The 17022-nt window shown below is 43.3% G+C and overlaps 1 protein-coding gene across 5 annotated transcripts in view; it reads left to right on the top strand.

Annotated features, from left to right (window-relative positions):
- The window catches only part of dmxl1 (Dmx like 1), a 228418-nt gene that overhangs the window by 81021 nt on the left and 130375 nt on the right, over window positions 1–17022 (top strand). For all 5 annotated transcript variants that reach the window (XM_085987007.1, XM_085986999.1, XM_085986990.1 and 2 more), the window contains exons 10-14: window positions 9637–9849; window positions 12563–12798; window positions 14102–14798; window positions 15506–15627; window positions 16179–16268. In XM_085987007.1, coding sequence (XP_085843133.1) covers window positions 9637–9849; window positions 12563–12798; window positions 14102–14798; window positions 15506–15627; window positions 16179–16268 — 1358 coding nt within the window. The remainder of the gene's footprint in view (window positions 1–9636; window positions 9850–12562; window positions 12799–14101; window positions 14799–15505; window positions 15628–16178; window positions 16269–17022) is intronic.

Genomic DNA, 17022 nt, shown 5'->3' with positions numbered 1-17022 from the left:
CCGTGCTGCTGCTTCATATGATCCCGCAATGCTGAAAGCCTTGTCCAGCGTAAGGTCCTTTTCAGATAAAAGCCGTTTCTGGGTTCCTTCACTTTGAAGCCCACACACAAACTTGTCTCTTAAGGTATCTGCCAGTCCCGTTCCAAACTGGCAGTGTTTCGATAGTTTGCGCAGTTCTGTTAAATATTCAGCATTGCTTTCATCCTTATGCTGGTTCCGTTTGTGAAACTTGAATCTTTCTGCTATCAGCAGCGGTGTGGGGTTTAAATGTTCCTGTAGTATCGTCACTATATCTCCAAAACTCTCTTCCACTGGCTTCGCTGGGGTTACTAGATTTCGTAATAAGCCATACGTCTTTGCACCCATTAAATTTAACAATACCGGCGCTTTCTTGTCATCTGACACCTCATTTGCCTTGCAGTATACCTCTATTCGTTCGACATATGTAGTCCAATCTTCGACTTCATTGTCAAATGCGGTGATACTGCCACTCTTCGGCATTTTGGGTGTGGTTTAAAATGGCATCTCCTGCGCTTTCCTTCCTCCCCCGCTGCTGCCAACGCTGCTCTCGGCGGTCCTCGTGGCAATGGCGGCGCCCTGTAGGTTTTGCGCGCTTCTTCTGCGCTGCTGCCAACGCCGCTCTCGGCGGTCCTCATGGCAATGGCGGCGCCTCGTGGGTTTCTGCACGTCTCTCTCCCTCTCCTCGGCGCTGCTCGGCCCCTGAACACCGGCTGCGCCCTCTGCGCTCTTTTCTCTCTCTCTCTCTCTCTCTCTCTCTCTCTCTCTCTCTCTCTCTCTCCCGTCGACGCAGCTCGGCCCTTTGCTGTGCCGCTCGGTCGGGCTCTAGCCCGCCGCTGTCCGGGAAGTGTTTGCGCACTACCTGTTGCCAGCCCATTTCGCTGGACCACCGCGACTGGAAAGCCCAGCCTGGCTCTCAACAACCTCCCCCGCAATTCTCGAGTCTCTGCTGGATGACTGGGCGTTTGCCCGTGGTCGACGCCCGTGTTTCTGGCCTTGACCTCCAATCTACTGGTCTCCAGGAACGAATCCCTGGGAGGTGATGCAGAGTTGCAGGTAGGATCGAATTTGCCTCGTCGCCGATGTGTCCGTCAGTAGTAAGACACAGACTGCAGGAGAATGGTACAACAGGTGTTTACTCAACGTGGCTCACTGGAACTGAACTGTACAGATTACTACTCAGTGCTATATACAGGTGTGGTCACTGCCGGTACTACACTATACATGAGCTGTAAAAAGTAGTTCCCCCCCCCCCCCCCCCCCCTTAAAGGTATATACATTACAGTGGAAAAATTAGGGTTCTTTGTTTTCATTATTGTAACTGTTTTTAAAATTCCCCACTAGATTTTTTTTTTTAACATGATTTGCTTTATAAATATAGAATGCTTTCTGCACAGTAACTGGATCGGTAATCAGTATGTCCTTGTATTAAGCAAATGTGTTATTGGTCATTTGACTGTTGCAAGTCAGACTTCTATAGGGAACTGATACTGCCTGAAGTGATCAAGTATAATTTCTCTCATCACTAACTTGCATCATGATTTTCGCAAATTGCACCTAAGAGGCTATATCTTATCTGATTAACTTAAATGTTTCACCAAATTTGAGCCAATTTTCAGCATTCATGACTCATCAGAAAACGGGAGATAATTTTTAAAATTGGGGCATGAAGTTCACCCTGATGCTCACCAAGTTTATTGAAGGAATAGCGAAGCCATGCAAACCAAGAATGTTCTTGGTTCATTCCCTCTGAGTTTCTTGAGCAGATTTCAGTGAAAGTGCTGCAGTTGAGTTCAGCACCTCTGACGGTTCGTGCTCGAGTATGGGTTCTAGGATAGTAATCAGGAAGTGCATATAGGGACATCAGTGAGGACGGGGTGGGCTCAGCTGTGATTTCTCATGTGGACGAATATTCCACTGACGCTCCGGGTAACATACGAATAATTGCACAAAAATAGCAAAATGCTGCAGATGCTGGAAATCTTAAAGAAAAACAGAAAATGCTGGAAAGACTCTGCAGCATCTGGAGAAAAGAGGTAGGGTTAATGTTTCAGGTCTATTTTAAAAAAAAAATCCATGTAAAGGCATGGAAGGGATGGAAATCAGAAGCAAAACTAATGAAATTCCCTCGTTCAAGGCGAGAACAGGAGGCAGCACAGCCTAGTCATTATGTACCGGAAGATGAAACCGGAGAGGGACTTGAGCAGTTCCTCAATAATCCATATATCCTATAAAAAGGCAGAGCTAGGATCCATGCATGTTCCCACCTTTTTATTTGGAGGAACTGAATGGAGTTACACCATTTGAATAAAGTTGTTCAATTTGAGAACAAGTTTAGCCAGGTGGAGGAGAGTGAGTGGATGGATGGAGACTGATTGGGCCACTATTTAAGAAAGAATTGGAGGATCCACAGGCTGTCCTGATGAGGGATAGAGGTGTAGAGAAACTAAATATCAACAGTGAAAAGGAGTTGGTCAGTGCTAGGGAACTGGAATTAGTTAAAGCGGCAGAGGGCATCGAAAGCTTGCTGATGTAGGTGGGTAGGGACTGGTAAAAGAGAGAAGTAGAGTCAAGATGAGAGGAAATAAGTTCCTTGGAATAGGAGCAGGCCGAAACAATAGATCTACCAGGAAAGTCCTGTTTGTGTATCTTGGGGAGGAAATGGAAGTGGACTGTGCAGGCTTGGGGAGTATGAGGTTGAAGACTGTGGGGAGTAGCTCTCCAGAGGAGATTAGGTCAATGATGGTCTGGGAGATGATGGCTTGATGTTCAGTAGTGGTGTCATGCTTCAGGAGAGAAGTAGGAGGAGTGGTCAGTGAGTTGGCATTCAGCTTTCACAAGGTCTTCTGCCAGACAACAACAACAGCAGCTCCTTGTCAGCAAGCTTAATAATGAAGTCTGGTGAATAATTGTTACTTCGTGAAAAATCTTCAATCTCCCAATAAAGGATCAATGCCTTCAGTTGAGAAAGGAAGTAATAAAAAAAAAAGCTAAAATTTAAAAAGTTGAGCTTGCTATTCAGTGTTCCCTGTAGGTTGCACTATGTTCAGTGTGGCCTGTTCCTTTGTTTCTCTCAATGTGCGATCCCTTTAAATGTCTGCACATGCGCGGTATTTCCAATGTAAAAGTTTGTGAGCGGCCTGCGTGGAAACTTGCAGGTTACTGCGTGGCCACGCATGCGCGCAACTTAGAGGAAACATTGCTACTATTCATGTCAAAAAGTTGTTGACAACTTAAAAGTTGCTATTTGAATGTTTCCCTATATTTAAAGACTAATTTCCACTTTTCTTCTATATTCCATCTGAAAAAGGAGCTTTGAAAGCAGTCAGTGAGTATGCATACTTAAACACATCACCTATCAAGATTTTATTCATAGACTCTGGGTTCCTTGCATTATTCGCGCTGGAAACAAATAACTCTCTACAATTATATGAGCTTTAAGATTAGTAGATCTAATTTTGCACTGCCAATCTTCAAGCATTTTTTAAAAAAAACAATACCTCTTTGAACTGGTTGTTACCCAGACAATAGGCTCTAAACAAAATGAACTCTGTGCTGTGAAGTGGTTGTGCTGAAAGGAATAATCTAGCCTCTGCCATCCAATATGTCCGTTTCACCAAGAGGAATATATGCGGGGCTCTGTCAGGAAGGTCAGTAATTGCAATTATTATAAAAAATTAAAGGTGAAGAATCTGGAGAAGTATTTTTTGTTCAAAGTATTTCTCCTTTTGTGCAAGAAAATAATAGTTTCCATCAATTTCTTTGAATTTTTCAAATAGTTCCAATTTTATTGCCACGTTGCAAACCCTCAGTGGGTCCTGCTAGGCCACTGTGTGACATCACTGAAAGAGAGCCTCCTCAAACTACTCCATAAGAAACAGCGAGGAAACGTGACTTCAGACCTGAAAGCCGTAAAGGAAGAGGCCTATAATGTGGCCAAAAAGAATAGTAAGCCTGAGGATTGGGGATTTTAGAATTCCGTAAAGGAGGACCAGGAAATTGATAAAGATAAATAAAATAGAAAAGAGACGTATAAACAGATTGTAAAACCTTCTATAGGTATGTAGAGGAAGAGATTAACGACAGTAAATGTGGATTCTTTAGCGCAGTCAAGACCACCTACGGCCCAAGCACCCAAGGTCCTACCCCACTGCGGGCCAAGAACGGAGAGGTACTCAACAAGGACAGAGAGGCAGTCTGTGCCCGCTGGAAGGAGCACTTCGAAGATCCCCTTAACCGAGACACTGTCTTCAACGCGAGTGTCCTCAACTCTATCCCGCAGCATGCCACCTGCCACTACCTCAGCACAACCCCAGCCCGGCATGAGGTTGAAAAGGCCATCCGACAACTGAAGAACAACAAGGCCTCCGGAGCAGATGGAATCCCCGCCGAGGCGCTAAAACATGGCGGAGAAGCACTATTGGCGCGAATACATGAACTCATTTCACTTATTTGGAAGGAGGAGAGCATGCTAGGGGATCGCCGAGATGACGTAATCGTGACCATCTTCAAGAAAGGTGACGAGTCCAATTGTGATAATTACAGAGGAGTCTCCCTGCTGTCTGCCACAGGGAAAGTCATCGCAAGAATCCTCCTCAGCCGCCTTCTCCCAGTGGCTGAAGAGCTCCTCCCAGAGTCGCAATGCGGATTCCGCCCACTAAGGGGCACAACAGACATGATCTTTACCACGCGTCAACTACAAGAGAAATGCAGGGAACAGCACCAACCACTGTACATGGCCGCCTTTGACCTCACAAAGGCCTTTGACACTGTCAACCGTGAGGGATTATGGAGTGTCCTCCTCAAATTCGGCTGCCCTCAAAAGTTTGTCACCATCCTCCGCCTGCTTTACGACGACATGCAAGCCGTGATCCTGACCAATGGATCCACCACAGACCCAATTCACGTATGGACCGGGGTCAAGCAAGGCTGTGTCATCGCACCAACGCTCTTCTTGATCTTCCTGGCTTCAATGCTCCATCTCGCCCTCGGTAAGCTTCCCACTGGAGTGGAGCTAATCTACAGAACAAACCGGAAACTGTTCAACCTCCGTTGCCTCCAGTCCAGATCCAAGGTCGCCCATCCTCTGTCATCGAATTACAATATGCAGACGACGCTTGCGTCTGCGCACACTGAGGCCGAACTCCAAACCATCATCAATACCTTCACCGAAGCGTACGAGAGCACGGGCCTTGCACTAAACATCTGTAAGACAAAGGTCCTCTACCAACCTGTCCCCGCCACACAGTACTGCTCCCCGATCATCAAAATCCACGACAAGGCCTTGGACAACGTGGACCACTTTCCACACCTCGGGAGCCTACTGTCAACAAGGGCAGACATCGACGACTAAGTCCAACACCGCCTTCAGTGTGCCAGTGCAGCCTTCGGTCGCCTGAGGAAGAGGGTGTTTGAAGAGCAGGACCTCAAACCCAGCACCAAGCTCATGGTCTACAGAGCAGTAGTGAACCTGCCCTTCTGTATGCCTCAGAGACATGGACCATGTGCAGCAGGCACCTCAAAGCGCTGGAGAGGTACGACCAATGCTGCCTCTGCAAGATCCTGCAAATCCATTGGCAGGATAGGCGCACCAACGTCCGTGTTCTCGCTCAGGCCAACATCCCCAACATTGAAGCTTTGACCACGCTTGATCAGCTCCGATAGATGGGCCATATCGTCCGCATGCCCGATACGAGACTCCCAAAACAAGCGCTCCACTCGGAGCTCCGGCATGGCAAGAGAGCCCCAGGTGGGCAAGTGGAAGCCAAGCGCAAACAGCAGAAGGAGCGCACGATTCAGCTCATGCAAAATTCATTCCTGCCACCTGATTGGACCTTGGCCCGCATGCATCTTCACTGATTGGTTGCCTATGCCGCGTTATGGTTGCCGATGCTGCGTTACATTAAAGTACCGGAAAAGTATATGGCCGATATCACCCAAGCTGTTGCACCTATGACCTTTGTTTATGCCAGATGGGGTCTCGCCAACATTGTACTTCTGACTCATTGTCCTGCTTTCCTGCCTCTCTAGGCCTTTTTATTTCCAACTCATTCTTTTACTTTCCTGCCAGAACAGAACTTACATCCTCTAGCCTCTCACAGTTCCACATTATACAGTTTGCAGTCATCAATCATTCTAACACTACTGCAAAATCATCATGTCATTCTTAGGTTATCTCAACTGCCAGTTCAGCAACTTAGAAAAAGCTTACTACTGCAAAGGCCTATTAGATTGTCTTTATTACACCATTCAGTGAAACTGCCAGCAATGTCAGTTTAACTCTTTCCCCACTGCAGGGGGTAATATATTAGAATGGATTGAGGATTGGTTAACGGACAGAAACCGAGTAGGAATAAACTGGTCATTTTTGGGTTGGCAGGCTGTAACTAATGGGGTACTGCAAGGGTCAGTGCTTGGGCCTCAGCTATTTGCAATCTATATCAATGACTTAGATGAGGAGATCGAGGGTAATATATCCAAGTTTGCTGATGATAGAAAGCTAGGTGGGAAAGTAAGTTGTGAGGAGGATGCAAAGAGGCTACAAAGGGATATAGACAGGTTAAGTGAGTGGGCAAAAACATGGCAGATGGAATATAATGTGGAGAAATGTGAAGTTTTCAACTTTGTTGGAAAAATGGGAAAGCAGAATATTTTTTAAATGGTGAGAGATTGGGAAGTGTTGTTATTCAGGGACCTGAGTGTTTTTGTACACAAATCACTGAAGGGTACAGGTAGAGCAAGCAATTAGTAAAGCAAATAGTATATTGGTCTTTATTACAAAGGGATTGGAGTACAAGAGTAAGGAAGTCTTACTGCAATTATATAGGGCCCTGGTGAGACCACATCTGGAGTATTGTGTACAGTTTTGGTCATCTTGCCTAAGGAAGGATATACTTGCCATAGAGGGAGTGGAACAAAGGTTCACCAGACTGATCCCTGGGATGGGGGGATTGTCCTGTGAGAAGAGATTGAGGAGATTAGGCCTGTATATTCCCTAGAGTTTAGAAGAATGAGAGGTGATCTCATTGAAACATATAAAATTCTTACAAAGCTTGACAGGGAAGATGCGGGGAGGATGTTTCCCCTGGTTGGGGGAGTCTAGAACTAGGGGTCACAGCCTCAGAATAAGGCCATTTAGGACAGAGATGAGAAATTTCTTCACTGAGATGTGAATCTTTGGAATTCTCTACCCCAGAGGGCTGTGGATGCTCAGTCGTTGAGTATATTAACGACAAAGATTGCTAGATTTTTGGATATTAAGGGAATCAAGGGATTTGTGGATAGTGTAGGAAGATGGAGTTGAGGTAGAAGATCAGCCATGATCTTATTGAATGGCTGAGCAGGCTCAAAGGGCCGAACGGCCTACTCCTGCTCATAATTGTTATGTTCTTGCCACCCAAGCATTGGAAATCACTTCACTAGCTGGGAGTTTCCCATGGATGAGAAACTCTTCGGGTGGTTAAAAGTCATGTCTCCCTCACATTTGCTGAGATGCTTCCTGTCATTTTATATGAAAAAAAGAAATGCTATGTTGCGTCTATAATGTTTTCTTATAAAAAGGGGAGAAGTAAACTAATCCTAGTTTCATCTTTAACCAGTTCATTGTATGGTAAATGTGGGTGCTTTAACTCACAGGGTCGGATTCAGTAAGTACGGAATATTCTTTGTATTTTATATTGAGGAAAACTAACGAAAGCACTGCTCTCTTAAATACTGATTGTATTGGAAACCCTAATTTGAGTGATGCGCTTTAGGATTTAGCCTATGTAATGGCAAATGGGAAGTTCCATGATCTTAGCCATGCCATTGTAACAAAGCCAGCCTCTTCTCTGTTAAAGGTGAATTGTCACCTAAGCCAGTGTTTGTCAAACTGGGGTTCGTAGAGACTTTGCAGGGGCTGTACTGCTTGACGCCTCTGCGCCGCCGGGGTCATGACTTTCCATAAGCTCCGGGACCAGGTAAGTCCCATGCCACGCACCTTGTTGAGACTGTGGTAGAGGAGCCTGCTTGGGCCTGCAAACTGGGGCCAGGGGACGGTAACCTGAGCCGAGCCGAGCTGTTTTGGGGGGGGGGGGTCACTGGCCGGTTGGCCGTCTGGCTTTTCTCCTGCCCCTCCCTCTACCCCAGAATCGGGGTTCTCGAGTCTCTCCCACCCTCTGTTCTCGTTCTCCCCAGGTTACTCCTCCTCCTCAGAGGTTTGCTGGGGGTCGGTACCCGGGCTTCTTTAACCTCCAGCTGATTTTATTCGGGTTGAGGTCGGGCCGCTGAGTTGTAGTGGATCAGAGGGGGGGGTGGGGGGCGGGTGGCGGCGTGTGCCGGTGGTTCCATTATTGGGGGGTGGGGGGGGGGGGGCTTTGTGACCTGTGGGCCTGGGGCTGTACTTTGTGCACGTGCTGAGTTCTTGATTTGAGTGAGATCCTTTCTCCTGAGTGTGGAGGCTGCAGCAGATGGTGAATGAACTACGCTGCACTTTGCATATCTGTTTGCGCCCGGCTCCAGCGGAAGAGGTTCGAGTAGGTCGCGTGCCTGCCTTCCTGATCAGGAATAGTGCTGGGAGAAGAAGTAAACCTCTGTTGGTGGCGGTCGGTATGTCTTATCCAATATGTTGATGGTACCAAAAAGTCAGCCTGATTCGTGAAACTATTCAGTCGTTTCAGTGATCATAGAATCAGGTAATTTTAAGCCTGCTCCTTATTAGAAAACCAATACTGCTTCAGTTGTTGGGAATTATTCTCAACAGCTGGGCCAACCTGTTCAGAGGCCCACAGCTCTCATTCACTTTGCAACGAACACTTCCTGCCGATCAAGCCGATTCCTCTCCCTGGCTCCGTGACCCTGTGCCATCCTCCCGACACGTGATCAGAGTGCCTGTGGGGCCCTTCAAACATGTGCCTGAATGTGTTCACGCACATGTACCATGCCACAGTGCAGCTGTTACAGAACATGCCAGTAGGTCAGTATGGCGGTGAGTCATGCATCCAGCAGCATCACAGCATGTGCATGGGTGCTCGTGCCCTCGCTCACCTTGGCCAGCCTGCAGCCGGCTTTAAAAATTGTCCAGCACTAAGTGGCTAATAGTGGCCATCTGTTGCTGTGGAGTATCTAGAATTGGTGTGAGAAGGAGGCACACCCATCTCACTGATATCTGTAAGTACCTTTTTACGTAAAAGCATTATTAAAATAATCTTCACATATTATGAGTATTTAATAATGTAATTTAGATGGGGGTGTCCATGATTACTAATGGAAAGGATCCTGCGGGGGTCCGTGATTACTAATCTATTTGAAACTGGGTCTTTCAACCAAAAAAGTTTGAGAGCCACTGACCTAAGCATCTTCTAGCAGCTGCTTACCAAAGATATGCTAGTTTTTTGTTCAGTAAGAGTTAGAAGCAGGTTCCCTAATCACCATTTTATGGTAGGGTGTGTGATGGAGGAAGATATTGAGAGAAGAACAAAGATTGGAAATATGTTAATCCCTGTCACAAAAGTTGTTGTGGATAAAGTTGGAAGTCATTTTTTAAGAAATATGGTTGACCAGTTTTGCATGTTGACATTTCTGATTTTTGTTTTTATCTAACATTCAGTCTTTGAAGTTTTTAAATTCTCTCTTGAATAGACATTCCACTGCTGCCTTCCATCACTTCGTTGAGTTTAAGTGAAAATGAAGAAACGAATGGACCCTTTGTAGTTCATTGGCTAAACAACAAGGAGTTGCATTTTACCTTGTCAATGGAGGTCTTTTTACAGCAGCTGCGAAGGAGCTTGGAGCAGCAATCTCCGGATTCCGGAACAGATGACTTTGGTCAGACGGAGAGTAAATCTGATGATGGTATTGTACTAATTTTGGCTGGTTGAACCATGCATGCATACTTTATACTAGTCTGTTGAGGTGAATATATGCATTTATCTGGGTCAGTGACTCTTTTCAGTGGATGGATTGATGATTCTAACGAAATGTGTCCGTACTGCAGTGTCTTCCTCAACAATCCTATCATACACAGTGAAAATCCGCTGTTACAATTAAAACATGTCGTAATTAGTAAACGCAGACTAACCATGTTTCTTTATAAATGCTGTAATTTAATCTGGATTTTTTTTTTGAACATCCACTGCTAATGAACATTTTATATTTTTCCCAGTCATCAAATAACACAACAGGAGTTTAAATGTTCTGTACTACTTACTACTACCCTATTCATTGGCTCAAATCTCAGACTCTGATAGTTTGTGTTTTTAAAAAAACTAAAGATCTTAATACAGCCTGCAAATAAATTGTGTTGCCATTTAAAAGAAAAACATAAGAAATAGGAGCAGGGGTAGGCCATTCGGCCCCTCGAGCCTGTTCCGCCATTCAATGAGATCATGGCTAATCTTCTGCCTCAATTCCATTCACCGGCCCTATCGCCATATCCCTTGATGCCCTTACTAGTCAGAAATCTATCGACTTCTGTTTTGAATATACCCAATGACTGAGCCTCCACAGCCCTCTGGGGTAGAGAATTCCAAAGATTCACCACCCTTGGTGTGAAGAAATTTCTTCTCACCTCGGTCCTGAATGGCCTACCCTTTATCCTGAGGCTGTGGCCCCTGGTTCTAGACTCCCCAACTAAGGGAAACATTTTCCCAGCATCCATCCTATCGAGCCCTGTAATAGTTTTGTGTGCTTCAATGAGATCCCCTCTCATTCTTCTGAATTCAAGAGAATACAGGCCTAGTTTACTCGATCTCTTCTCATACGACAGTCCCGTCATCCCAGGAATCAATCTTGTGAACCTTCGTTGCACTCCCTCTATGGCAAGTATATCCTTCCTTAGGTAAGGAGACCAAAATTGTACACAGTACTCCAGATGTGGTCTCACCAAGGCCCTATATAATTGGAGTAAGACTTCTTTACTCCTGTACTCAAATCCTCTTGTAATGAAGGCCAGCATACCATTCGCCTTCCTAATGGCTTGCTGCACCTGCACATTCACTTTCGGAACTTTATTTATTTGGCAGAAAATATAATACCATATTGAAAGGGTTAGCCTCAATGCCTCAATTGCACTCGTTGCTTGTAAGCTCATAATGTATTCTGATATTTACGTCACCATCAGCCATTGTAATGTTTTTTCACTCTCTAGTTTCTCCCTAACATGGCATCATCTAGCAACTTGCACAAGTTCTTCCTGTGTGAGCCTAGGTGTTGCATATGAGCGGACTATTTGATTCTGGGCAACATCACAGATGAACCCAATCCTAACTTTTATGCAGTGTTCATGCACATGTGCTTCCAGCAGTATTTGTTGGATAGTGATTACAGCAGGTATCTTGGTGATTTCCTTCTTACACCCTCCCCCATTCACAGGCCTAGGAAGTTAAGGTCAGTTGTTGCACTCTTTTGCTGCTGCCCAGCTTAGACTGCCAAACCTGGAAGCTCCCTGGCCCATAAGATTGTAAGTGCACTTATCCACTGAGCCACCAGGATGAGCTTCATACAAATATTCCATAAGCATGTGCACAGTTAGTAACTGGTCTTTAGTAGTTTTATGTACAATGTAAATATTGGTATTGAAAATTTAGGGGTTCCAAATTTTAGAGTATAATGTGTAACTGAATTTTAGGAACTGTTCATAAAAGAATACTTTAGTCCCTGAGGTGAATATTTTCAGTAGCTCTTGTGACCAATTGAAGTATGACATTTCAAAAAAAGGAAAACGGCAAATCCTAGGTATCTGAAATAAACAAGGAAACATAAGGACATTGGAACAGGCGTAGGCCATTCAGCTCCTCAAGCCTGTTCCACCATTCAACTAGATCATGGTGGATTTATACCTCAACTCCGTTTGCCTTTGCTCCATATCCCTTGATACCGTTAACCGTATCAAAATCTGTTGTTCAGTGTTGAAAATTCCAATTGATCCAGCATCCACAGCCTATTGAGGGAGAGAATGCCAGATTTCCACTACGCTGTGTGTAGAAAAAGTGCTTCCCGATCTCACTCCTGAATGACCAAGCTCCAATTTTACAATTATGCCATAATACAAAAGCAAAATACTGCGATGCTGGAAATCTGAAATAAAAACAGAAAATGCTGGAAATACTCTGCAGGTCAGGCAGCATCTGTGGGGAGTGAAACAGTGAACATTTCAGGTCAATGACCTTTTTTGCCAGAACTAGCAAAAGTTAGAGAGAGAACAGGTTTGAAGCCAGTATAGAGGCAGGGAAAGGGAGGAGGGGAGGAAAGAACAAATGGGGTGGAAGGCAGGAAAGATTAAATGACAAAAGGGATAATGGTGCAAGGCAAAAGGAGACGGTAAGGGGAAGCTTTTCATGTCCCTCCAAGGTTCACAATGTTTCAAGTAACAATGTCTGCATTATAGCAATTAAAATATCAATATAGTAGGATGCTCTGGATTGCTCTACAGAGAGTCGGCACGGTCTCGATGGGCCGAATGGCCGCCTCCTGTGCCGTTATGACTCTATGTAACTGTTAACCATTTAAATTTCTATAATCATTCATCAGTGAAAGCTTTGTTGATCCATTCTTTTTCTTTACACAGAAATTGATGAAAACAGTGAATATCAGAAAGGATTTATGCAATCTGCACTTTCAGACAAAAGTACTGGAGAAAAGACTTCAGCTGTCATGATTGATCATAAAATTGAAGTGCTGTTAGCAGAATGGAACAAGAATGCAGACATGCTCTTCAGTATTCACCCTATGGATGGTTCCTTATTGGTGTGGCATGTTGACTGGCTGGATGAGTATCAACCCGGGATGTTCCGACAGGTGCAGGTAAAGTGCCCTTCTGTTTCTTTATATTGCATGTTCAATGAGCTAGATTTCCAGTTTCTGACAAATGATTTGATTATTGAAGATATGCATAATGAATTTGCCATACTAAACATTTAGAGTAACATTCTAAAGTGAAAAGAAAAAGTATTGAGAAGTCAAACATAAGTTCAGTTCTTGTCTAGGTATAATATGCATAGAAAATTATAAGCCCTAAATTTGAAGTCATCGGTCCAAATACTCTTATCAGAGGAAAAGTAGAGATTATTTTTCTAGTGAGTATCTGGATTCTCTGTTGCATTTTAAAACCGTTTATTTCTTGTATTTTGCTGATTTCAATCATTTTATTATTTCCTTTTATATGATTCCAGTTTTACTTACCTTTTAAGATCAGTACTAATCAAAATTAAAATTCAAAATTTTCTTGACCGTTATGCCATTTAAACGTGTTCACATGAGGCATGGCAAATCTGCTTTAGCCCTTTGAGTTTGTTTTGCAGATCATGCTCTTTATGGATACTTGGAATACTACCTTTATCATTTTGTTAAATTAATGCAGCCCTCTGCTAGAATTACAAAGGTGTCTAAGATGTGATGAACAGATTTGTTTTTCCTTAACCCTAAGACTGCTGGCATTTCCAGGGAATTTCCTTTCTCATTAAATATTACAATCATATTGCAACAATATTGAGATTAGTTTTGTTGCACTAATGAAATATTTTTTTTTCAAAAAATCAAGATTTGTGAAACTTTTATTTACCATTTTTCATTTAAATGTTATATATTAAATATTCATGTAATTGCTATAATTTTTAATATTCTGTGCCTGTATTTACGTGTGCTTTCCTCTGCCTCCAGCAATCCCACTTATCAAATTGAGGATCACCTCCGAAAACTTGTTTCTATTTGGCATGAAACTAACTTGGAAACTCTTATTTCCAGCTATTTTAGTCATATTTATTTTATTGACGTTTGGCTCAGTTACATGTTTGAGGGACAGGTCAAACTTTGTAAGGTTTTGTTAAGCAACTTGAATCCCTGAAAATTGCTGAATGGAAAAAAACCTGGTGATGCCTGTGGGAAGCTGGGTACACCACAATGAGTTATCTTGGCAGTGTTATAAAAGTTAATCACACAATGCTTTATAGCAATCCCTTTGTTAGTCTGTTACACACATTGTAACGTGCTTGTTTAACAATGAACTGCAGCACAACAAACATTGTCTAAATTCTTAATATTAAAAAAGTGAGCGAGATGGTGACTCTAACTACTTTTTGAAAATGTATGTATACATTTTGTTTTCTAGGTTTCATTCGCCTCTAGAATTCCTGTTGCATTCCCCACTGGTGATGCAAACTCTCTCAGCAAGAGTATAGTTATGTATGCCTGCACAAAAAATGTAGACCTGGCTATTCAACAAGGTAAACAGAAGCCACCTGGCCTGACCCACTCCACATCTGGCATGTTAATCTCTGCTGGCCAGAATAAATCATCTGGTAGTCTAAAACTGAGCATCTTCACACCTAATGTGCTCATGATCTCAAAACATGCAGATGGATCCTTGAATCAGTGGGCTGTCAGCTTTGCAGAGGAGTCTGCATTTTCAACTGTCCTTGGTGTGTCTCATAAGTCTCGTTACTGTGGTCATCGCTTTCATCTCAATGATTTAGCTTGTCATTCAGTTTTGCCATTACTGCTGACCACTTCATACCACAATGCACTACGGACACCAGATGGTGGAAACCTGTACAATGAAGATAGGAGCTTTGACTCCTTGCGATGCAGTGGTTCAGTATCAAGAAACCAGAGGCAAAATGGTACAGCAGATACATTCCAGGATTCTAATTCTATATATAGTGAACTAATTCTGTGGCGAGTTGATCCAGTCGGGCCGTTGTCGTACTCTGGAGGGGTGTCAGAGTTGGCCAGAATCAATTCCCTCCATGTTTCAGCCTTTTCTAATGTGGCTTGGCTGCCAACTCTAATCCCAAGTTACTGTCTAGGTGAGTACTGCACTTAAGTTTTGAGTCCTCAAACGAACGCTTTACATTCCAAATAGAGCTTCTCAAGCCAGTGCCCAGGAAAATAGTAAGACTACATTTTTTTTAGTTTTTGATATTTTAACTACATACATAGTTAACTTAGTTAGTCACAACCTTATTTGAACTCCACGTCAATATTATTTATTTAGTTTTTATTAAAATCATCAGTGCATGGAACTGTCAGTCTTCATTATCAAGTTAACAAATAAGTGATTCAGAACAATAGTACTTTGTATTTTGCAGATATCCCATTTATCTAAACCTCTAACAAAATATGGTAACTTTCAGAATCCAAATTTTATTATAGAACTCTAAATAATAAACAAAGTTCTGTATTTCTAACTTCACAATTCTTTAGGTGCAATGTTAAAGAAGAATGCTATTTTAAACAGTTCTTATCTGGTTTGCTTATAATGAACTCTGTTACCAGAAATTATAATTACTTTGCATGCAATTTTGGTTGATTCAGATTTACCTTATTTTCATTATCTGACTTTGTTCCTCTAACCCACCCAATTCCTTTAATTGAACCCATCTGCGTCCTAGTTCTCTGGGAGGAACTTGCTCGGTGGTGCAGTCACCAGTTATGTACATTAACCACATACTCCACTCACTAATTTTATGGGTGCCCAATGCCATGTGATAATGAAACTTTGAATTTTTTTTAGGTGCATACTGCAACTCTCCAAGTGCTTGCTTTGTGGCAAGCGATGGACATTATTTACGATTATACCAAGCTGTTATTGACGCTAAGAAGCTTTTAAGTGAGCTTTCCAATCCAGAAATCGCTGTAAGTAAAGCTAAATGCTATTTGAGTAATATAAATTTTGATTTGTGCTATAGGTATTTTATTTTAAGTGCACATAACCCCAGTGCAGAAATAGGCCACTATATGCTGCATTTTTGGGTTTTCATATCACAACACAGGGTTTGTGCTAGTAGTGGCTGTTGATGTTGTAAGTCTACCTATTGGAGCTTTGATGTACAATGGCACCAAAGTTGTTCTCAAACTTGCTCAGCATTCCTCTAAGGAATTGAACATTTTTGTAATTAAATGTGCCAGTCAGTATAGTAAATATTGTGAACAAGTTCGTCAGTAATTCCTTCTTTGAGGGAGGATAAGCAGGGATGTTCTTGTATTCATAAACTAGTTGATCTTCCCTCTCACAAGATAGACATAGATCAATAAACTAATACAGGGATTTTTGGTAACTGGTGGAATATCCTGTGTCAGCCTATCCATGAAAGTTGTGTGCTTTAAGCAGTTATTTCAATCTGGAGATTGTGTTAAAGAAGAATATACCTGAACAGTAATTCATCTGTTTTAACATTTTATCGCAGAGATTTGTTGGAGAGGTTTTCAATATTGTAAGCCAGCAGTCAACAGCAAGACCAGGCTGCATTATAGAACTAGATGCAATCACTGAGCTTGTAAGTATGTTACAAATATTTTTCCCCTCATACTTCAATAACTGCACTGATTTTTATGTTAATGTGTAAACATGAAATGGACTGTATTGATGTGGTAACTGTGTAAAGAAAGAGTTTGCATTTATATGACACCCTTCACGCCTTCAGGACTTCCCAAAAGTGCTTTACAGCCAATTAAGTACTTTTGAAATGTCGAGGGCGATTTTTCTACTGGAGGCGGGTTTTGGTTTGAGTGGGTTTGAAACCCGCCTCCACTGATGGATTTGAAAATTGGCCAGCCATATTTGCGAAGCCAACCGAACGCGTGGTTATACTTGCTTGATCCCTTGAGAACTGGATGTGATTGTGCACCTTTGCGAAAAGGGCATTGGTAACCTGCGTGATGCAACTGTGGGTGGCTGACTGGGAGATGTCGCTGATGATTCCTGGAAAGAGCCTGAGACAAAGAAGTTGAGTGCGGTGGTGACTTTGACAGCCACTAGTAAGGGGTGTCCACCCGTTACTCTGGGCACCAGGTCTTGCTGCAGCAGTCCGCAGATCTCTCGGACAACCTCTCAAGAAAGTCTCGGCCTCCTTTGGCACTGCTGCTCACTCATGTTGAGGTAGCTCATGTTGAGGTAGCTCATCCTCTGTCTTAAAACCTCTGTTGTGGGTGACTCCTGCGGTGAGGTGCCTCGATGCACTGGCGCCTTCTGCCCTGTGCAACATCAGGTGTCTGAGCAGGATGTTGAGGCTCCTGCTGCTGTTGCTCCTG

The sequence above is a fragment of the Somniosus microcephalus genome, chromosome 1, assembly GCF_052327205.1.
Source record: "Somniosus microcephalus isolate GS21.2 chromosome 1, FLI_Smic_1.0, whole genome shotgun sequence".
NCBI lineage: Eukaryota > Metazoa > Chordata > Chondrichthyes > Squaliformes > Somniosidae > Somniosus > Somniosus microcephalus.
This window is presented reverse-complemented; position numbering and strand designations above follow the sequence as displayed.